We start from the raw sequence: 19,371 nt of genomic DNA, 5'->3' as shown, positions 1-19,371 counted from the left end.
GAATAGACACTAGGGCAATTTTCTGCTTCTTACACCAGTACGATATTTTTCCTGCAAGTATGAACATTAAACACTTGTATTTGTATTCTACAATCTGACCTCAGAGATGTTACAATCTCCTCAGAGAAAACACCATCAACTAAATCTTACTAGCTGGAATATAAGCCCCCAAAAGCAGTATTATAAATTTTGACTTAAAATTCTTGGGATGGGGGTAAATCATCACTGTCAGTATTGTTACTGTCATTTCTTACAGTCACTTTTCTTGCCACCTGTAGAGTCTTCAGATGAAGACTTGAAAAACTGGATTTATTTGAACAAAGTTCCATGTCTACAAAATCCACAGGAGAACAGCAGAGAGAGGCAGAAGGATCTAATCAAATGAAGAAAATTAGTTTTAAATTCTGTAAACTAACTGTAGATTGACAGATGTGTCCTTGGTTTTCTTATTTTCTCTTAAAAGCCCTCTCTGAAGTGCAATGCTCCATATAAAAAGATGTAATAGAATGCTTAGCATGTTGACTGACTAATGTATGTCTGCTGCAAAATCTATCTTTGGTTTGTTTTCAAGTTCATAACACCAAGTTAACTCTTTTACAAAGAAAATGGCCACCCATGACCCTCTGCAACTGCAATTGCCTCCAGGGTTGACCATACTATTAATAATGACAACTGGAGCAGGGAGGGTCCTCTTTATAAACAGATCATACAATTTTTGGAATGTCATCTCAGTAACACTGCTTAACTAAAATACTCTTTAGGTATTGATGCCAAAGGGGTTTTTGTTCTGATTTTCACATTTTGTAGATTTTAGGAACACAGTAGTTGTAGATTTTTAGAAGGTTAATATTTCTAACAGTTTAAGTTTAATGCCTTTCTATCACTACCCCTGTCCCAGAACAGGGAGTTCAAATTCCTTTAGTTAATTAATCTTGTTTAGACTCCTTTCCAAGGTAGAGCTGAAGGATATCAGAAGGCCTACAGAATGAAACATAAACATAGGTCAGAGTGACCCAGAAGTCAAAACTGGATGAACTCCAAGAGACCTTTGTGTGCCTGAAGAAGAAGAGCTAATGAAGACAGAGGGTCTTGACGACCCCAGACTCAATTCCAAGGGGTTGGACAGGGGTGGGACTGGGGCTGGACTGAGAAATGTGTAAAGCAATGATTGGAGAGATCTTATTATAAAAGCCATGGAAACAAGAACTGGGGTACATGCATGTCATCATGTATTCCTGTGGGCTGTAGGCCCTGTGTTATTAAAGGACCTTTACTTTTTATCTTACCCTACACTAATGTGGCTCGGAGTTCTGCTTGGGGGGCGGGGTCACTCACGGCATCAGTATTAATAAGGGAGGGTTGTTTCTAAGCTTTTTAAAGGCTGAGTTCTTCAGTTGTCAATAGTGAAATCAAAAGTTTTAATAGATGAAGCAAACAAGGCAAGTATTACATGTACTTACTCCTCTGCAGGTATTGCACACACTGATGCAACAAGAGCAAGCACGTGACTAGTTTGATTTGCCTTGGCAAGTGACTCGTATGGACACTTACAGCAGTGTGCTACCGTGGTTTATCACAAATAATGATAAAAATTTAAACTATACTTGGATGCTACTCCATCTCAAATTCATGCCCAGTCAAAGGTTAAACCAAGAATATAAACAGCACTGCTGACAGTGCTGACAATTTTGAAAAAATCTAAGTTGCATTATGAGAATGGTGAAATTTGGTGAAATATTTGGTGAAATATTTTAAAGGGATTTCAGGATTTTACACTAGTTTTTGGAATTGCTAAGAAAAAATTCTCACTTACAAATGACTGTTAGACTGGAAGATTTTACATACTCCTGATTACATTATGGGATGAGTCATTTTAAGTCAGTCTTATGCAGGTAACAACTGAAGACTTCAGACATACTGCAGCATACACAGCCAGAACACCAGGTATTCAATTCAATTCAGAATGCTTTTTAAGAAAAAGTGTAGACAACATTTTATTTCCTGTACACAGTTTATTTCAGAAGAAACTGCAAAACATCCTATCATTAGTTTATCCTATCCTCAAGCAAAAGAAATCTTAACTGTTTGTAGAAAGCTGAATATATCTGGCTTGCCCCATGCATGGGGTACTCCCATAAACTGAACTGCTGCCTCAGCAGGTTCTGGAAAATCCATCTCAGTTGTGGTCCCATCAGCACCTCAAACTCCTTGAGCAGGAGCAGAGCTGAACAGGCAGTTGTGCATGGCATCCCTTACCTGGAAAGGGGTTTGGTCTTCATGCTCAGGAGGCCAGTTACTTACATGATGGAGTGCAGGGAGCTGGGGTTTTATTGCTTAAGAAAGCCAGAAGTCATTTGAAAAATCAAGTCTCCCATACAAGATATCTATCATCCCAGGAAGCTCTTAAGAAAACAGCTGTCATAGCTGGAATGACCATATAATTTCCTCAAAAATAAATCACTGCTTCCCAACAAAAAAGGATTACCACTACATGAGGCAGCACAGCTGAGATCCCAAAGTTGTTTCCATGGAAGAAAGTTTCGACATTATCTTCATTAGTGCTGTGCAAATTACAATATTAAAAGCTTCAGTAGAAACAAGCAAATAAATGACATTTTCCTTTGTACCCCTTGCAGGGGCTGAAAGAAAAATTTTGGAAAACAAATGATTATTTATATTAAGTGTTTAGAAAAAGACTAATTACTGGAAGCACATATTGCAAATTTAAAATCAAGGCTGGTTATAAAGCATGTATTTCCTTTTTTTTTAATAGAAGAAAGCATTTAGTAAAAGCATGCATTAGTGACTTCTAATAAGCTTTAGCCAAGGAGGTCCAGCCACTCTGTGCCCACAACACCCCTCCCACACCCAGCTAATTTGCTACACAGCACACAGTTAAGTGAAACTGTGAAAGACACAGTAAGCAGATCAAGCACATACAGTGGGATCTAAGAGGAAAAAGGCAACACAGTCATAAGGAAAAATTAAATAAAATGGCAAGTGAACTCATTAAAACCTAAATATCCTAACACAGGTAGGCTGGAAATGGTCACACTGTTTGTACTTTGCTCCTGTGTGATCTTATTTCCAGTCATCACTGCCACAACAGAAAATTAGCACAGTTAAATCAGGTAAATGAACCCCCAAAATACTCTCTCCTAAAAAATTCAATGTGTAGTCAATACAAAACACAAATGGAATTGATAGGAACAGAATTGATAGGAACAATACTGAGAACTTAGCTACCAGATGATGAAGATCAGCAGTATCTGGAAAACAGACATTTCTCCCACTAACCATTCCCTTAGAAACTTCCAAGTGATGTTTCACTGGTCTGCTTACGGCTAAGCGATGAATGAGCCTCAACTTTGACAGGAGACATTTAAAAATACAGGAAGTTTTTGTACAAGGAAATTGGTGAGGAGCAATCTGAGTAAAAGAAAAACATATGCTGAAGGAAGAAGGCAGATATTCTCACTACTTGCCTTATGTGGTGTTTGGTAAAGCAGAAGGGAGGCTACAGCTTCATCAAAGGCAGAACTTTACCTGCACAGGCAGCACATTTATCAGACCCTACCCATCATCTACAAAAAAATGTATGTCTCTTCTCCCTGCATCTCCAGTTCCCCATTGTGAAGTACTTGATTCTGGTTTTAAAAGGCATTAAATATTAGCATTGTCTGAGAACAAACTGACTTTCAGGTTCTAAGACACTTTTTGTGAGTACAGTATGTTCTCTTTCAATTTCTCTGTGGCAAGAACCTTGTAAGAGGAAGAACAGTTTCTAAGAGGAAGAGGTCTAAAATCCTTCAGAAAAATCATGCTGCTTCTGCATCCTTTACTTTGGAACTTTTCTGCTGACGCTAGCTCAGGAAATAAATGCTACTCTGAGTCAATAGTAGCACAATTGGATCACTGACCTGACCAAAAACGATGGTGCTATAAAGCTTTTTGGAAGGCATCTGCAGCTTAGAAGGCTTTTTGAAAACAAAGATTCAGTCAATCTCAAATAAATATTATGGTTTACCCAAAATCAGAAGATACCTTCATTTTCAACCAGGACTTCAAAATGTTTATCACTTTCCCAATCCTTCAAGTTTTTGCTAACATACATTCCTTCCTTGCAGGTATTTCATGCACTGTGCAGCAATACAACATTGCTGGCCAACTTCCTTAACAGTTGATTTAAAAGCCAGGTCTTCAAACTGCATTTTTTCAAGGTTATGTGGTTCACAATGACTATTGGAAAAGAAAGGGCAAGTGTAAGAGATCACAGGGACTGCCCTCAGACAACAGGATAGAGAGCTACAAATCAATGAGGTGCAGAGTAATCCACAATCGATCCTTTGAAATATGAATTAACTCCATTTCCCAGTCTGGTCAGCAAGGATTCATCAGGCACTTCACTGTTCGAACAGTCCACAAATTTTCACTCTTGGCAATTGTCAGACATTGCTCTAGTCTGACTCAGCATGTCAAACTGAAGGAGGAACAAAAGCAGGAGCTGTATTTTTCATGGATAAAGATGTAAAAGCTATCAGTAACAAATTTACAGAATCAATGGTTTCAATACAATGAAAATTTAGGCTTTTCAAGCTCATCTGATTACAGCAGACACTGCTCATATTCTGCAATGTGTTGCTCATTTCAGAGACACAAAACACTGCAGATGATGGTACCTGAGAGAAAACAAATAAACATCTAAAAATAGGGCAAAAAAAAATCAAAAAAGCTGGCACTACCTGTTCTCTAACTGAATGCATGTTTGTTTGGCAACATGACCTACTGACATGTCACAAGATACTACTAACAGCAGAGGTGCACAGTGCTAAGCAGTGTTTGTTGAACACACAAAATCCAAACCCCTTTCCTGAGAGGCTGTTTTACAATTTCCACGGCAAGGAGGAAACTCAGCTTATGATTTATGATTTCTCAACTATTTTCACTGCAGTAATCCTTTGTGATATTTCTTTAACTGATGTGTTCCTGTTCCAGTAACTTTCTTGCCCTTTTAAACTGCTGCTGACCCATTTCCCTCCTGAAGGAGCTCCGTGGTGTGCCCTTCTAATACACAGAGAGGAGGTTGTTGGCCAGCAGCAAGAGAGAGACAAAGGATGAACAAGGAGGGCAAACATCTTTCTCCCCAGAAGCCTGACACTTACACCTTTTGGCAGGTTTATGAACAAAAATGACCTCAAACTGGAACATTCTCTGCACATGACATGACTTTTGTTTCATGAGCTATCTGTTATGGCTAAAGGTTTCTTTTCTGGGAGATACAACACTCTACAGGAAACATCTTTAAATAACTCAGACAAGCAAACTGCCATCAGCTCTGACCACAGGAGAGAAACCTCAGCTGCCTATTGCTAGAGCTCAAAATCCCACTTTAAACTGTGCTCATACATAAGGAGGGTAGGCTTTCATCAACTCTGCTTAATAAACACAGGCCTGGCTGCCTCATGGTAAACAAACACAAGGCAATGACAAAACATTATGAGCGTGTCCTATTTTAGAAACTATGATTGTCAAAATACAGAAAGTTAGCTTTGATCTCTTCCCACAACCTCTACCTCTACCTTCCATATCTATCATTAGTTAAGCTCCAAACTCACAGTCAACAACTGCAAGACATTTAGAGCATACATGTAACAGCATTAAACAAATTCTATATACAGAACTTTTTAATAGTAGATCTGCCATTTAAATTTAGAGAATACAGAAGCATTTATCAAACATGGTTAAAAGGGTTTATTATTTTTACATAAATTTGATAAAGAATTTCCGTATTTGTTACTCACACAATCAAATTCAATATAAAGGTGAGTAATATTAAAGAGTATACTAAGTATGTACAGGTTTTAAAGTGAGAAAGCACGAGGTTATTGAAATTGTTTCCTCCATAAGGGAAAGGTTTTATCTACTTATTTTTTCCCCACTGGTATTACTGGAGAGATTACATGTAATTCTGAGATGGCAATGTAAACCAAACTGATTATTCCCATTGCTGTTACCACCACTATTCTGCAGAAAGCTGAATGCTTAAAGCAGGTCTAACCCACCCAAGCACACATGCAGGTTGTTGCATGCAGGGAACATGCAAACCAAACACCTACCTCTACTTTCCACCTTTGGAAAGAAATGTAAGTAGGTAAAAAAAAAGAACAACCCATCCTTTCCCTTGTCTTTCAAATTGAAACAGGGAAGCAAGTGCACACCTCCTGCCAAAATGCCTACCTGTAATCCAATAATGTTAATTATCTCTAAAAGGCTACAAATTCAGCAATTCTGGATCACTCTAAGGTGAAATATAATTTACTACTGGAACAGAACTCACTATATCAAGAGGAAACAAATTTCCCTGGTTTTGTACTTCATGAGGTTTCTCCTTACTCTACTAAATAATTCTTTATTCCCACAGGGAGTGACCCCATAGGCAAGAGCACCTGTATAAAAGCACAAACACTTTTTCCCACTTTGCAGCCAGGTGTCTTGTACTGATCTGCTGTCAGGGCACATCACAGATAAAGTCATGCAACTTCCATCTTCTGCAATCAGACTGGTCACCAGGAATTTCTCCTATTAAAGCAAAGCATGATTTTTTCCATGGATTCCTTTTCATTGACAGTTCTTTGAAATGGAAGAGAAGAAAGCAGGCAAAAAGAAAAGCAGAAAGTGTCCTGCCCTAACAAAACCCACAGTATAATATTCTTTCCTTAGAGAAAGTTCCTTCTCAATTATTCTGCCAGACATTTGAATTAAGAATTATATTCCAACCACAACTGTCAGCATCAGATGCTTTATAAGAACCCATAAAACCTCTCAGATTTGAGCAACAAGTGGTGAAAGGGTATTGAGAAAAAGACTTATATAGCCGTTTGGTTACTTACATTGTTGTTGCGTGTTTCTACTGCTGGAAACTTCCTGACTATGAATTTGACAGCAGATTCCAGGTTTTTGTCAATAAGATAGGATGGTTTGGCTTTGGGGTCACCACATGCCTATGAAAAAATACAATAAGAAATGAAGTAGAAACACAATCATCCCTCTAAAGTTAAGTGATAGTTGAAAATCGGAAGACAAATTAGAAAGATTTCTTTTGTTTGTTGGTTTGGTTTTTTTGTGGTTTTTTATTTTTTTTTTAGTGAGCAGGTGATAAAATGAAAGGCAAAGTGCAGGGACTGTCACAGCTGAAATATGCAATGGGAAACAGTACAGAGATGCTCTTCTACTGAAAAAGATGCATGGAAGTATCAAAGCAGTTAGTGCAGAACAGCAGTGAGGGAAAAACTCAATCCTAAAAGGAGAAAAAAATGGTTTCCTTTTAATGCTATTCCTGGTTTGAGGTAGTGTTGTATTCCTCTGGAGTTAACAAACTGTTAGAAAATTCAGTTATGTCATCATCTGTGGAGGACAGTGCTGGGCACATTAAATGATTCAACTATCCTTTGTGAAACAAAACTAAACACCCCCCACCACCAATCTGCATTGAAGTTTTATTGCAACTGCTGACTGCAAGACAATTTTCCATCCCACAATCAAACCACCAGTACTTGCTTGAAGTAGCCTATTTCCTTAGATTAAGAACTGAAGTTTTGCTCGTGTTCTTTACTCCTATAGCAGCATAGGCTGTGCTTTAAAAGCAGCAATCAAGAAATTTCATTAAATTTTGATGTGAAGTCACATCTAAGTGTTAGGTCTCTCAAACAGCTCACATAGACAGATCAGAGCAGCTTCTGTGGACGAAGGACTGAGGAAGCATCTACTGTTGCCAGCTACAGTGCATGCTGTCACACACACTGCTACTTCTCTACTACTCTGACTAGCAAGCCATGCCATATCATGTAGTTTGGAGTAACATACTAAAAGCAGCATTACTTACATGACAAAATTTGTGCTCAAATTGTATTTCTCTCCAATACTCACTTAGTTTTATTTTCCTCATAGGGATTTGCAAAGGAGTTTCGTGTCTCATGCAAAACTAAATTACATGCTAAGCGTTTCTACAAACAGTGAACTCAAATGACAGCTTGTTTAAAAACTTTCCCACATTGATTTCTATGACCGAGTTGAGGACTGTAGAGACAGAAGTCATGGAGTATGAGACTGATTCTGAAAGCGGGCAAGCGGGCAAAGGGAAGGTGAAAAGCTTTGCAAACCTTCCAAACTTGTCCTTGCTGGGAAAGCAGTGTAATAAAAAGAGAGAAAAATTACATATAATCAAATTACTCTTAAATTCTAAAGTATTACATTTAAGTGAACTAATACACTATTACCTACAACCAAGAGAACATTACGACCATCTGTTACTCTACGCAGCACACTTTCTACTGGGTGGTGATTATTCTAGTACTCACAAACAACTTTACATGTTTATTAGAATTCTACTATTGTGCAAAGCACTGCAAATACACTGAGACATGTAACTACTTATAGTATTTCCAAACTAAGTTCAGGTAGGGAGAGAAAACAGGAGTTAACAGACATCACATGCAACTACAGGGGAAAAAAGGAGAGAAACTCAGTGAAGTTTTACATACCTGAAAAAGAAACGGTAGCCAAGAAAAAAAACAAAAGAGTCATTATTGTAAGTCTCTAAAATGCCTACCAGCAGTACATGACCATCATGAGGTATGCTAACATACTACTCTACTATAAAAACTCTCATATTTGCTAATAATCCCAAAGATATTATATTTTTATAAAATTTAGTATCTACAATACAAGAGGAATTTATAATGAAAATAAATTCAGCAACATTCACAGCATCAGTTAGATATTAAAGTTGCTTTGATATCCACAGGGTGGCAAACAACATGTGCCACAAGAGATCTACTCTGCACACACTTTAAAGTCCTTACACAATTTCAAAAGTCAAAACTAAGCTGTAAACAGACATTAAAAATTAGACCATGGGCTTCACATTTATGAAGTTTTAATTAACTCAGCATTATGGATTTATCAGAACATTTGTCAGATTATTTCAATTTGTTCTTCTTGCCATACATCATGTAAAAGAATACATCATTCTCTAGTAAAAGAAGGATTACTACAACAACTTAACAGACAAGTATCTGTGTCCTGTTAAATTCCAGTATGATTGCTGTTACACAGGAGACAACAAATCTGCCACTGTTGACTTCATAAATTTTTCAGTCTGAATTAAAACACTCCTTCCACATACATTCCTTATTTTTCCTAGCAACAGATGTTTTTCTTCCTATAAATCAGCTCTCTGAAACATTTACTAAAACTTATCTTCTCCCCAAGCCCTTACACACAGATCATTGACACGGAAACAGAGATCTGAAAACACTAACATGCACATCCTCCTGTGGCTTTAGGAATTCAGCTCCCAGAGATGAACATTACCCTCAGCTTAACTGGCATTCTTCTCAAGATGTGTAATATGCTCCCTCTTTATTCCTTCCTACCGTTTCTTAGCTGACATCACACTTGATGCAACTGCAATTCTTTGTACTAATAAACTACACTAGACTGATGGACAGATAAGAAAATTCCTGCAAGATGTTAAAGGTACACTTCACACATCAGAATTCCAGGTTCTCGAAAGCTGTACAAGCTCTACATGGACTGAAGAGAAAGAGCAAAGGAGACATCACCAAGACATCAGTGCTTTTTTCTTCACTCTTCCATATTCCACAGCAGCTCAGCTTTCTAAGAACTGGTATTAACTCAATAGCTTTGTTGTGTCGATAAACTTTTTGTCCATACTATTGCCTGCATTCAGCATCAGATACAGTCTGTGCTAACCCTCTCCTTAAAGGGTGAGCAGAGCTATGTAGCTCACACTCTCCATAGTTTACTCTAGAAAGCATAAAAGAATGAACATATAAACCCCAGTCCTAGCACTTTTACACAAGTGTGAAAGTGTGGTAAGGCTCATAACCACAACTCTGCTCTGTAGAAAGAACAAAAATATTGAGGGCAGCAGTCTTGGAATGTAGATAAGAAATGCAGCCTTTGGTTTCAGTAGCTGAATTAGTCAATACAAAATCCCTTGTCAGTGATGTGATGGGCAGGAACATTGTGGTAGAACATACAAAGATCACTTGACCATGTACAGCTCTCTGGCATTCACAAGAATTCAGAGCATTAACCAAAAGCAGTAGCCCTTTCTCAATCAGCCTCAGATAACAGTTTTTCCCGCAAGTGGGATGCAGTAACATTCCTTCATTCTTATTTAAAAAAAAACAAACAAAAATACCAAACAAAAAATCCAACCAAAGAAAATAACCACCAAACCAACCCAGAATGGCTGCATTTTTTGAGCATAAAGAATAAATTCACAAATTAAGTGTTCTTAGTGCAGCATTCCTGGAATATCGCTCTGAAGCTATGGGATTCCAGCTGCTTCAGCCCTGAAATATTGCACTGAAAGAATCTCCCAGCAGTCAACTCTGACTTCTTTTGTATATTACTAAGCAGATGTGAAGCAGTTATGCTCAAGATGATGATGCCAAGCTATAGATAGAGACTAATCTAAGTAATTAGAAAAAAATTTCAATGGACTCAGGCACTGCAGCATTTCTTTCCACTGCACTTAAGAATGACACCCTGCTATGATAAAGTCTCAACTTAGTTAATTCTGATTCTGTGCATCCAACCCCTAACAAGCACAATATGATTTCTATAGCTGATGGCTTCATTATTCAGAATACTCATTTGGTATCATTGTTGGCACAGTCATCAACCTTCAGAGAGATCAGACTACATGCACTGTTTAGAGGTGCTTTATTACGTTTTGAGTTAAACCAGCATTTTCCTACCTGCCCTAATGAGGTAGAAAACTATGTTATTATTATTATTATTATTATTAAACAAATTCAGACTTTCTTCCTCACTCGATGCAATTAGGTTCTTCTATACTAATTTCACTCTGACAATGAAGAATACTACAAATCTTTACTTTCTAGGCTATATTCACTCAGAAGTGGCCATGAAGAACATATTCAGCAATAAAAACCTGCTTAAAGCCTACATTTAAGTAGCCTTTAAAGAGGAAAACAGAATCCAGTTCAAGTGCCTTTGGCCCACAATACACTGACATTATGATACAACAACACTGTTCCAGCTATCACTGCAAAATGTAAGCTCAACGTTTTACCTTCTAGTTGAGGGTAGAGGATGTTGGTGGAGAACACAGAAACATCCATCGACAAAAGTGCCACATATATCCAGCTGAAGTGACATGAATCAAGGGAAGTTTATGCTGAGCTACAATTACTGTAAGTAGTCAATGTCCCTAAACTAAACTTCACTCATACACCTCTCACGTGCCTTTGGATAAGAACATTGGGAATCCCTGTCTGAGTTACATGGTGTAGGATGGTAAAAAAGCCTCAGCATTTACTGCATTATTAGCAGGGCTATCTCCCAATAAAAGAGAAACAGAGCCATTTGAATCAATGATTTCCTATTTTTGTCCCCCAAACCTCCTACATCAGCAGATTATCACAAATCATGCTTTGCTGCAATTTAACATGGGTTTATTACTTCAAGAGCTCTTGATTTACTGTTACTGCAGATTTGAGATAAAACACTGCTGGGCACAGTTCCACTGGACTGTGACAACATATACTGAAATAATCATAACAACAAATCAGCTCCCCTTCAAATTTCATTTACAAATGAATCTGATCCAAGAAAACTGTGTCAATTTAAGCAGGAAATTGATGGAATTTCAATGATAGCAAAAACTATGCCATTCTCCAAGTTAGTAACTTGCATTAGTAAATGGAAACACTCCTAAGATGTCTTGTATTAAAAAATGGGAAAACCTCCTGTGTGTCCCATTTACAGTTCACTACAACACAAGCTTCTGACATGCCTTAAAGGCAGGCACAGCCAAATTGTTCTTCTTCCCTTGCAAGAGCTGCTGGCATTGAAGACTTCACCCTAAAATGTATCTAAATTTGCATGTCTGCTTTGCAGCTATGCATCTTCTAAATGACACTAAAAATAAATGGCAAAGAAACATTTAAAGAGACATTTTCACCATTAACTCCTTAAATTAATACATATCTATTATATATTCTTTATTTCTGCCACGCATTTAAAGCTGAGATTATTGACTGGCAATCTCTAGTTTTGAAAAAGCAAAACTACTGAGAAGGAGAGAGAGGTGAATAATCAATAAAGAGCTGCTTTGAATAGTGGACCACAATACACTTGCTTTAAAACCTCTGATAAAGCCTTCCACAACTGCTTGGCTGTATTTTAGGTTTGTGGAAGCCCAAGTTCAGTATTACACAGGCTGGTCCCAGTAAGCTTTGTGAATAAAGCCTTGTCCCTCTTAAACTCTATGCAAGAAGATGCAAGAACTAATTGGTCACATTAGAGTGTAGTTTAAAACTTTTGATTGTTGAAATTTTACTGTCCTAAAACAGCATTGCTTGGGTAATCTCGTATTAAGTAAACTACATTACTGATTCTTGTACAAACAGTAAACCTGTATCTTGATACAAATTATGCTCAGTTTCTACTACATTCTGGAAGCAGGAGAAATAATGTAATTTTTGAGCAGTCTCCAAAGGCCTTGGACGTAACTCAAAATATGGCTCAAAATTTTAAGAAATTTACCGGCTACTGCACTTTTCATTCACTGAGGTTCAAAAGTTTGAAAGATAATGTACTTTCATATTAATTTAAAATTACGATTAAAGGTGTTAAATTCAGTCCAGTGTTTCCTAGAGCTAAGCAAGACATCCTCCCTGCTACTACTCATTATTTGGTGTGTGTTCAATCCCAAAGCATATACTTTAATTCCTAGGATACCTCTACTCAGAGTTTCAACCCATTAAAACGTAAAATCATGTGAAATCAGAAGAAAAGGCTATAAAGGACCTCAAGAAACCACATACCTCATCTCCTGTTCCAAAGCAGGATAAAGTGTATCTCTTGCTGCTGGGAGATGTCTACCAAATCTTTACTTACAGGTCTCCAACAGGCTACATTCAAAAACACTCTCAGTCTTTTCCAATATTTAATTTAATTTTTTAATATTTGATTTAATGTAATTCATTACTTCTTGATGTCTGGTCATACTGAACTGACAAAGTGTTCTCCTTCTCTCTATAGCAGTCCTAAATGCCTAAAGATTTGCATCACTTATTAACTTACTTTAAAAAACAAACAAACAAAAAAAATCCCATTTTCTTAATGGGTGAAATTTTCTGCACCACCTATCCTTCTCATTATTCTGCTCTGGACTTTCCCCATTTTGTCCACACTTTTTCTTGAAAAGTGTGTTCAATCAGGTATGTTTTGGATGAATCTCAATATATGCCATGTAGAACAAAATGATTACTTACTCTTTCTTCATATTATCTTGCTCACACGTTTATAAACCCTCAGGTCATCGCTGATTTTTTCCAGCAAAACTGAGTTGGCTCATTGGCTCACGTTTGCTCTGCCATGTCCCTAACTTTTCCCAGCTATTTTCTGCAGACTTGCTATCTCATTACTTCTCATTTTAAATTTCACTAAGCACATAATAGCTTGCAATCACACTTGCTCAGCCACCTCCAGATTTATTAGACCATACCTAGAATTTATTAAGCTCCAACTGAATTTCAGTTCGGTTCTGCAGCTTCTTCCAGTTTCCTATCTATAAATTGATTAAGTACAGTGTAGTTGTCCAGGGTGTTAATGGCAGAGTGACTGGAACCAGAGGTAAGACATGCCCCAGCAGGGCCCTGCTGATCCACAGTCTGACAATGAGATCTTCACAGCTGTTCCCTAACATGGATATCCATCTGCTTTCATCATTTCAACTTCATCCAGATTTGTACTTCCTTAGATTGTTCATGAGAACAATCAAATGAGGTCACATCAGCAGCCTTGCTAAGGTCAATATGAAACGCATCTTCTAAGCTGTCTGTGCTGGAGTGACCTGTGGCCTCAGCGATGAAAGAAATACGCTGGGTTTGACACAGAACTCACATTGTCCACTCAGGTTTGTGGCACCTGTTTAAGCACTGCTAAGCACTTGCTTCTGTTAATCAAACAGGGCAGGTAACATGCAAAGGATAAACAACTAAGAGAAGTTTCACTACCACAAAACTTATCCTAAATGTAATTTATAAAATAACATCTTAAGAAATCAAAGAAAGGCAATGGGAATGCCTTGTCTATTCTGAATCTAAAATGAGAACTGTTACAACTTTTTAAGTCTCTCTGCACACAACCTTAAAAATCTCCTGCAGCTAAAAATGGATTTGTTTTTGTGTCAGCACCTGACAAGACAAATGAACAGTGATGGAGACAGATAACTTGCAATTGTAAGCCAAAAAACAAGGCAAGATAATTATGGGCATCTACTCTTGATGCACAACAATAAATCCCACTGGTGTTCTCTTTGTGTATTTTAGAAGGTATCATGGTTATTTTTATGTGTTATTTAGAAAGTCTTATTTCTTTATAAATCCAGTTGCTTTTCTGAGTGAAAAAATATAATGTGATATAATATCCTCACTTCGTATTTGCTTCCTGAGCAAAGATTTTTTTTTAAACTGCCAGCACTGTGGGCTTGTTTGGGCCTTCCTCCTGTGCCTACCAGTGGGACAGTATTCCAAGCCATTCCTCCAAGATCACAGATACAAACATACACTGTCATCTTAACCTTCAAAGAACTGCTGACATCTGTGGACCCAATCCTGCCCCACCCCAAGACACTTCCCAGTGATCTGAAGACACGACTTCTCCATTCCAGCACCAACCTCACTATTCAAACGTAGATTAGTGGTGAGCTTTTCCTTTCATCTGAGAGCTCTGTACTCCAGCACAAAGCTCAGTGTCCAAAGGGTGATCTAACGCTAAATCCTTCCAAACTTCAGAGATCTGCAGATTGGAAACTTCTCCTTGGTCTTCCAGCCCCCTAAAATCTCTCCTACTTTTTCCTGAAGAACCACTCTAGTGCCTGAGCAAAACAATACACTTTATCAACTGGTTCTATAAATGAAACAATCAACTGGCTTTTCTAACTTTTAAGTAGTAACATCTCAATATGGGTAAATAATCCCATATTGCCACTGTTACATCTTTAAAGAACTGACTGGCAATTAATCATCTGCTAAATTATTTTAAATCTGGCTTCACACCAAACTATGTGTTGCTCACATAGGACCGGGACCACATTTTTAGTTTGGAATGGTAAATATGAAGTCAGCTAAAACCTCTGCAAATATTTACTAAGTGCCTTATCTATGACTTCAGTTGTGCAGTTCACATCTAAGAATTCTTTTAAGATTCTGATTTTTCAGATACTATGCAATCATCAGAGTTGGGAAAGTCAAAAGAATTTATTTTCTTAAAGACATTTAAAAAAAAATCTTGAAAACAAACGTAAAGCCTATATTATAAAGAACAACAGAACACTGGTAGCAAAGCAATTCGTGCTAAATAAGAGACTCATCAAGTTTGATTAACAAATACTCTAAATAATTCAAAACTTTAACTTTCATCCCTAGCATGTCTGGCTGCTGAGACGTTCTTCAAAATCACACTCCCTTGATTTGCTCCAGCTAAATCTGTGCTACAGGTATTTCAAGATGAAATCTCTTTTTGGAAACACATCTCGGTATCCAAGGGCTTCATAAACAAACAAAAGACAGGCCCAGAAAACACAAGTATTTCTCTGCTGCCACCAATCTCCAACAATACACTTGGCTGACGGTACCGGCAGCACCACCCAGAGCTGACCAACACAAGTCTTGGTCTGCTCTAATAGGTAACCATGAAATCCAAGCTTCACCTGAGACACGAAAAACCCCTGCTGTCTTTGATCTATAGATGTGTAGTTGTAGGGAAGTAATGACAAAAGAATTACAGGGTAAACAATAATACAATTGCTAGCCTGGATAATTGAGGAGAAATTCTTAAAAAGCAGAAGGAACAAACCAGAAGAGAAACATAAATGGCAAGAATTTCAAGTTCAGGACTAATATTGAACACAATGCAAAAACCAGCTGAAAACAGCAAGCAAAGGGTCCTGACTCAAAATAACAACACCAACAAAAAAATCACCTCCATACAGACCTAATGTGAGAATTGCCTCAACATCCACTATTACCTTAGTAACTCCACTTTTTGTATTTTCCATGTCACTCTCAGAGGTAAGAAAAACATACACTCAGATATTCTGTCTTAAAAACAAATTTTTAACTGTTTCAAAAGACAAGAGCAGCACTGAAGGTCAGTAAACAGGAAACTATGAACAAATAACAGCTAAAAGCACGACGACTTCAAAACTGCAATTTGAACAGGAGGAGGAAGTATAAAGTATGTAAGTTTCTAACTGCTTTTAGCAAGTTCTGTGATTACTTGGGAAGTAAAATTTTCCTGCTTTGTTTCTAACAGTCAAGAAAATTCTTAATCCTTGAAAATCTCCACTCACTAGACAGCATCTACAATCCGTAAGGCAGCTACGAATACTTCAACCTCTCACTTCCTCTTATTAAAAATAAGTCTTAACCATTTCCTTTAACCGCAAAACCACATATTGTGTGGTTATCTCTAGTAACTTGAGTTTCGACATCTTCAACAGAGGAACCTATGAGAGAATCTTAAACAGCAGCTTTGGAACTGACTGCTTTCAAACACGGAAAAAACCCCCAACCAACCAGTGCTCCAAGCAGGGAGCTATGCTGCAGATGGGCTGAAGAGAGACCCACAATAAAATACAGCAGTCAATCCTGAGACTTCTGGGCTCACCATCAGAGCTACCCAGTTCCTCCTGTCAAGCAGTCCTGACTGCAGCTGAAGAAAACAACTATTTTTTAAATCACAAATAACTACATGAATACACAGAGTTGTGCCTGCGACATCTCCAGATTTGCAAAAATACACGTCACAAAACAGTCAGGACACTTGGTTACACCTCCTCTCAATCTGTATGCAAGACCTACACAATTCTGGACTCTGTTCTTGGCATTTGCAGAAAAAAATGGGGTCACCTCCAGTGATGATGCTCCCCTATGGAGAGCCTGTCTACCTGCATCACTTCACTGACATGAGTAACAGCAGAATTTGCCACCATATGGGCCAGCGTGCTCACGATGCTGCCATCCAAACGTGCCAAGCAGAAATGTGACTATGCATGGATCACTTAACAGGAATAAGTGTCCCTACATCACAACACTGAGAATGAAAACAGAGCCTGGACTCACAATGGCTAAAGTACTGCTGTATATAAAGATGAGGTTTAATTTTTCCTGCCCCCCAAACCAGGGCCACGCTCAGGCAAAATTTACTTTGCCTGTTTTTCCCTTGGTATATTTCTCTCAAAGTGTAACAAGCACACATAAACTATTTCCCCATTTTGAAGTTTTTCTCCATAAATAGGGTATTTCTGTTGTTAAAAGTGTAATTATATTGTTACCATTATTAAGCTTAAATGATTTTCCAATGTACAAAACTGCATATTAAAAGGAACCTTTTGCAGAAATAGAAACTTGCAACAATTTAGTCAGAATGCTTTATGTCAGTGAAGTCTTGCAGAAGACACTTAAGTGCACATCGAACAGTGAAATGGCTTTGGATGAACACTGACTTCTGAATATTTCAATCACTTAGTTTTGAGTTTTTTGCTGGAAAAATACCTTACTTAAAATCAGCAATGCACTTCGTAGTCCTTATATTTCTGGTGTACAGGTCTCCCAAACGAACAAAGCTCAGACAAAACACATCCTTGAGCTCGGATCGGTCAGGCACAGTCACTCCTGACAGAAGCCTGGGTCCAAAAGTCGGAGCGATCAAATAAGCACCTAAAACTCCCAAACTTCCTCTGCTATTGCAGCTGAGCCCAGCACAGGACTTAGCGCTGACATTTTAACGTGCTAAACCCGGAAAGGTGTGTGCTTGCTTCTCGAAGGTAATAGCTAAGATTAAGAAGCAAAGCACTAAAATCCTAACTAGTACTCATTACTGGAAGTGGATTGAGAGGCCGTACACTTGAAGATGATGTTATCACGTCAGGAAAATGAAGCCAGAAAGGAAACATGAAGCACCCGGCACAGAGGTTGGCCATGAACTACGTTCTTTCCTATAGGAAAACACAACGATTACTTCCAGAGGAGAAATGAACCGAGCATGGAGGCGTGACCCCTCTCTCAGCCCGGAGACCTGCAGCTTCCTGCACGGCCGAGCCACCTCACCCAGGCCAGCACAAATCGACTTCCTTCGGGAGCAGCTCCAGCACCCACGGCCGCTCCAAACACCCGCTCCATCTCACGCCGGGAGCTGCTAAGCAACCGCGCGCCTCGAACTTATCGAAATTAAACTTACTAATTTTACCCCAAAACCCTTTTTTCCCTTTGGCAGCGACAGGTTTCGGCGTGGGAAAAGCCCGGGCGGCGCTGCCCACCCGCGCTGCGGGGTGAGTCACGCATGGCAGCGGGGCGGGAGCGGCTCCGCCGGGACCAGGCCCCGCTCCTGCGGTCGCCGCGAGCCCCGGCCCGGCCTCCTCCATGCCCCGCTCCCGTCCCTCCCTCCACCCCTCCCGGGAGCGACGCGGCGGCCCCAAGGGAAGCCCCGGCCCCCCCAGCCCGGGCCGGGCGTCGGCGGCGCTGCTCCCGCACGGCCTCCCGGGCCCCGCCGCTAGGCCGCAGCGCGGCCGGCACCGCCGCGGGCCCCGCCGAGCGCCGGCCCGAGCGCCGGCGGGCATCGCGCCGGGGCGGCTCCCCGTCCACCCCCTCCCCACCGGGGCCCCCCGCACCTTCTTGATGTTGTAGAGCCGGGTGAGCATGCCGACGCCGCGGTCGTTCAGGATGGTGAGCTTCTCCGCCAGCTTCTGCTGGCTCGGCTGCAGCACGGACCGCGACATCGTGGCGCTCCGCGGCCGCCCCCGCCGCTCGCAGCCCCGCGGCGGCCGCCCCGGCCCGGCCCGGCGCTGCTCCCTCCGCCCCTCCCGCCCGGCGCCGGAGCCTCCGCGGGGCGTGGGCTCGAGTCACGTGGGGCGGCGCGAGCGCCCCCTGCGGGCGGGCGGCGGGAGCGCGGCGGGGCCGGGAGCGCGGCGGGAGCGCCGGCCTTGTGCGAAGCTTGTGGCCAATTCTGCTGGGGACGCCCCATCTCAGGAGGTGATGGGATCGCAGAATATCGTCATAGAATGGCTTGTGTTGGAAGGGACATTGAAGCTCATGCAGTTCCACCCCCCTGCCGCGGGCAGGGACACCTGTCATTAGACCAAATTTGCTCCAAGCCCTGTCCATCCTGGCCTTGAACACTTGCGGGGATGGGGCAGCTACAGCTTCTATGGGCAACCTATGCCAGGGCCTGTCCACCCTCACTGTAAGGACTTGTTTCCTAGTATATAATCTAAACCTAATTTCTTTCAATTTTAACCTATTCCCC

At 40.1% G+C, this 19,371-nt stretch overlaps 1 protein-coding gene across 4 annotated transcripts in view; it reads right to left on the bottom strand.

The window, feature by feature from the left end:
• Positions 1-18,949, bottom strand: part of NCKAP1 (NCK associated protein 1) — a 62,143-nt gene extending 43,194 nt beyond the window's left edge. For 2 of the 4 annotated variants that reach the window (XM_071561609.1, XM_071561610.1), the window contains exons 1-3: positions 18,737-18,949; positions 8,160-8,177; positions 6,891-7,001 (exon numbers count right to left, since the gene is read on the bottom strand). In XM_071561609.1, the coding sequence (XP_071417710.1) occupies positions 6,891-7,001; positions 8,160-8,177; positions 18,737-18,844 (237 nt within the window). In that variant the 5' untranslated portion in view covers positions 18,845-18,949. The remainder of the gene's footprint in view (positions 1-6,890; positions 7,002-8,159; positions 8,178-18,736) is intronic. The other 2 variants (XM_071561612.1, XM_071561613.1) reach the window with 1 other exon arrangement.
• Between the last annotated feature and the right edge of the window lie 422 nt (positions 18,950-19,371).

Source organism: Pithys albifrons, chromosome 8 (genome assembly GCF_047495875.1).
Source record: "Pithys albifrons albifrons isolate INPA30051 chromosome 8, PitAlb_v1, whole genome shotgun sequence".
Taxonomy (NCBI): domain Eukaryota; kingdom Metazoa; phylum Chordata; class Aves; order Passeriformes; family Thamnophilidae; genus Pithys; species Pithys albifrons.
Note: the sequence above shows the minus strand (reverse complement) of the source record. Positions and strands in the feature narration are given on the sequence as shown.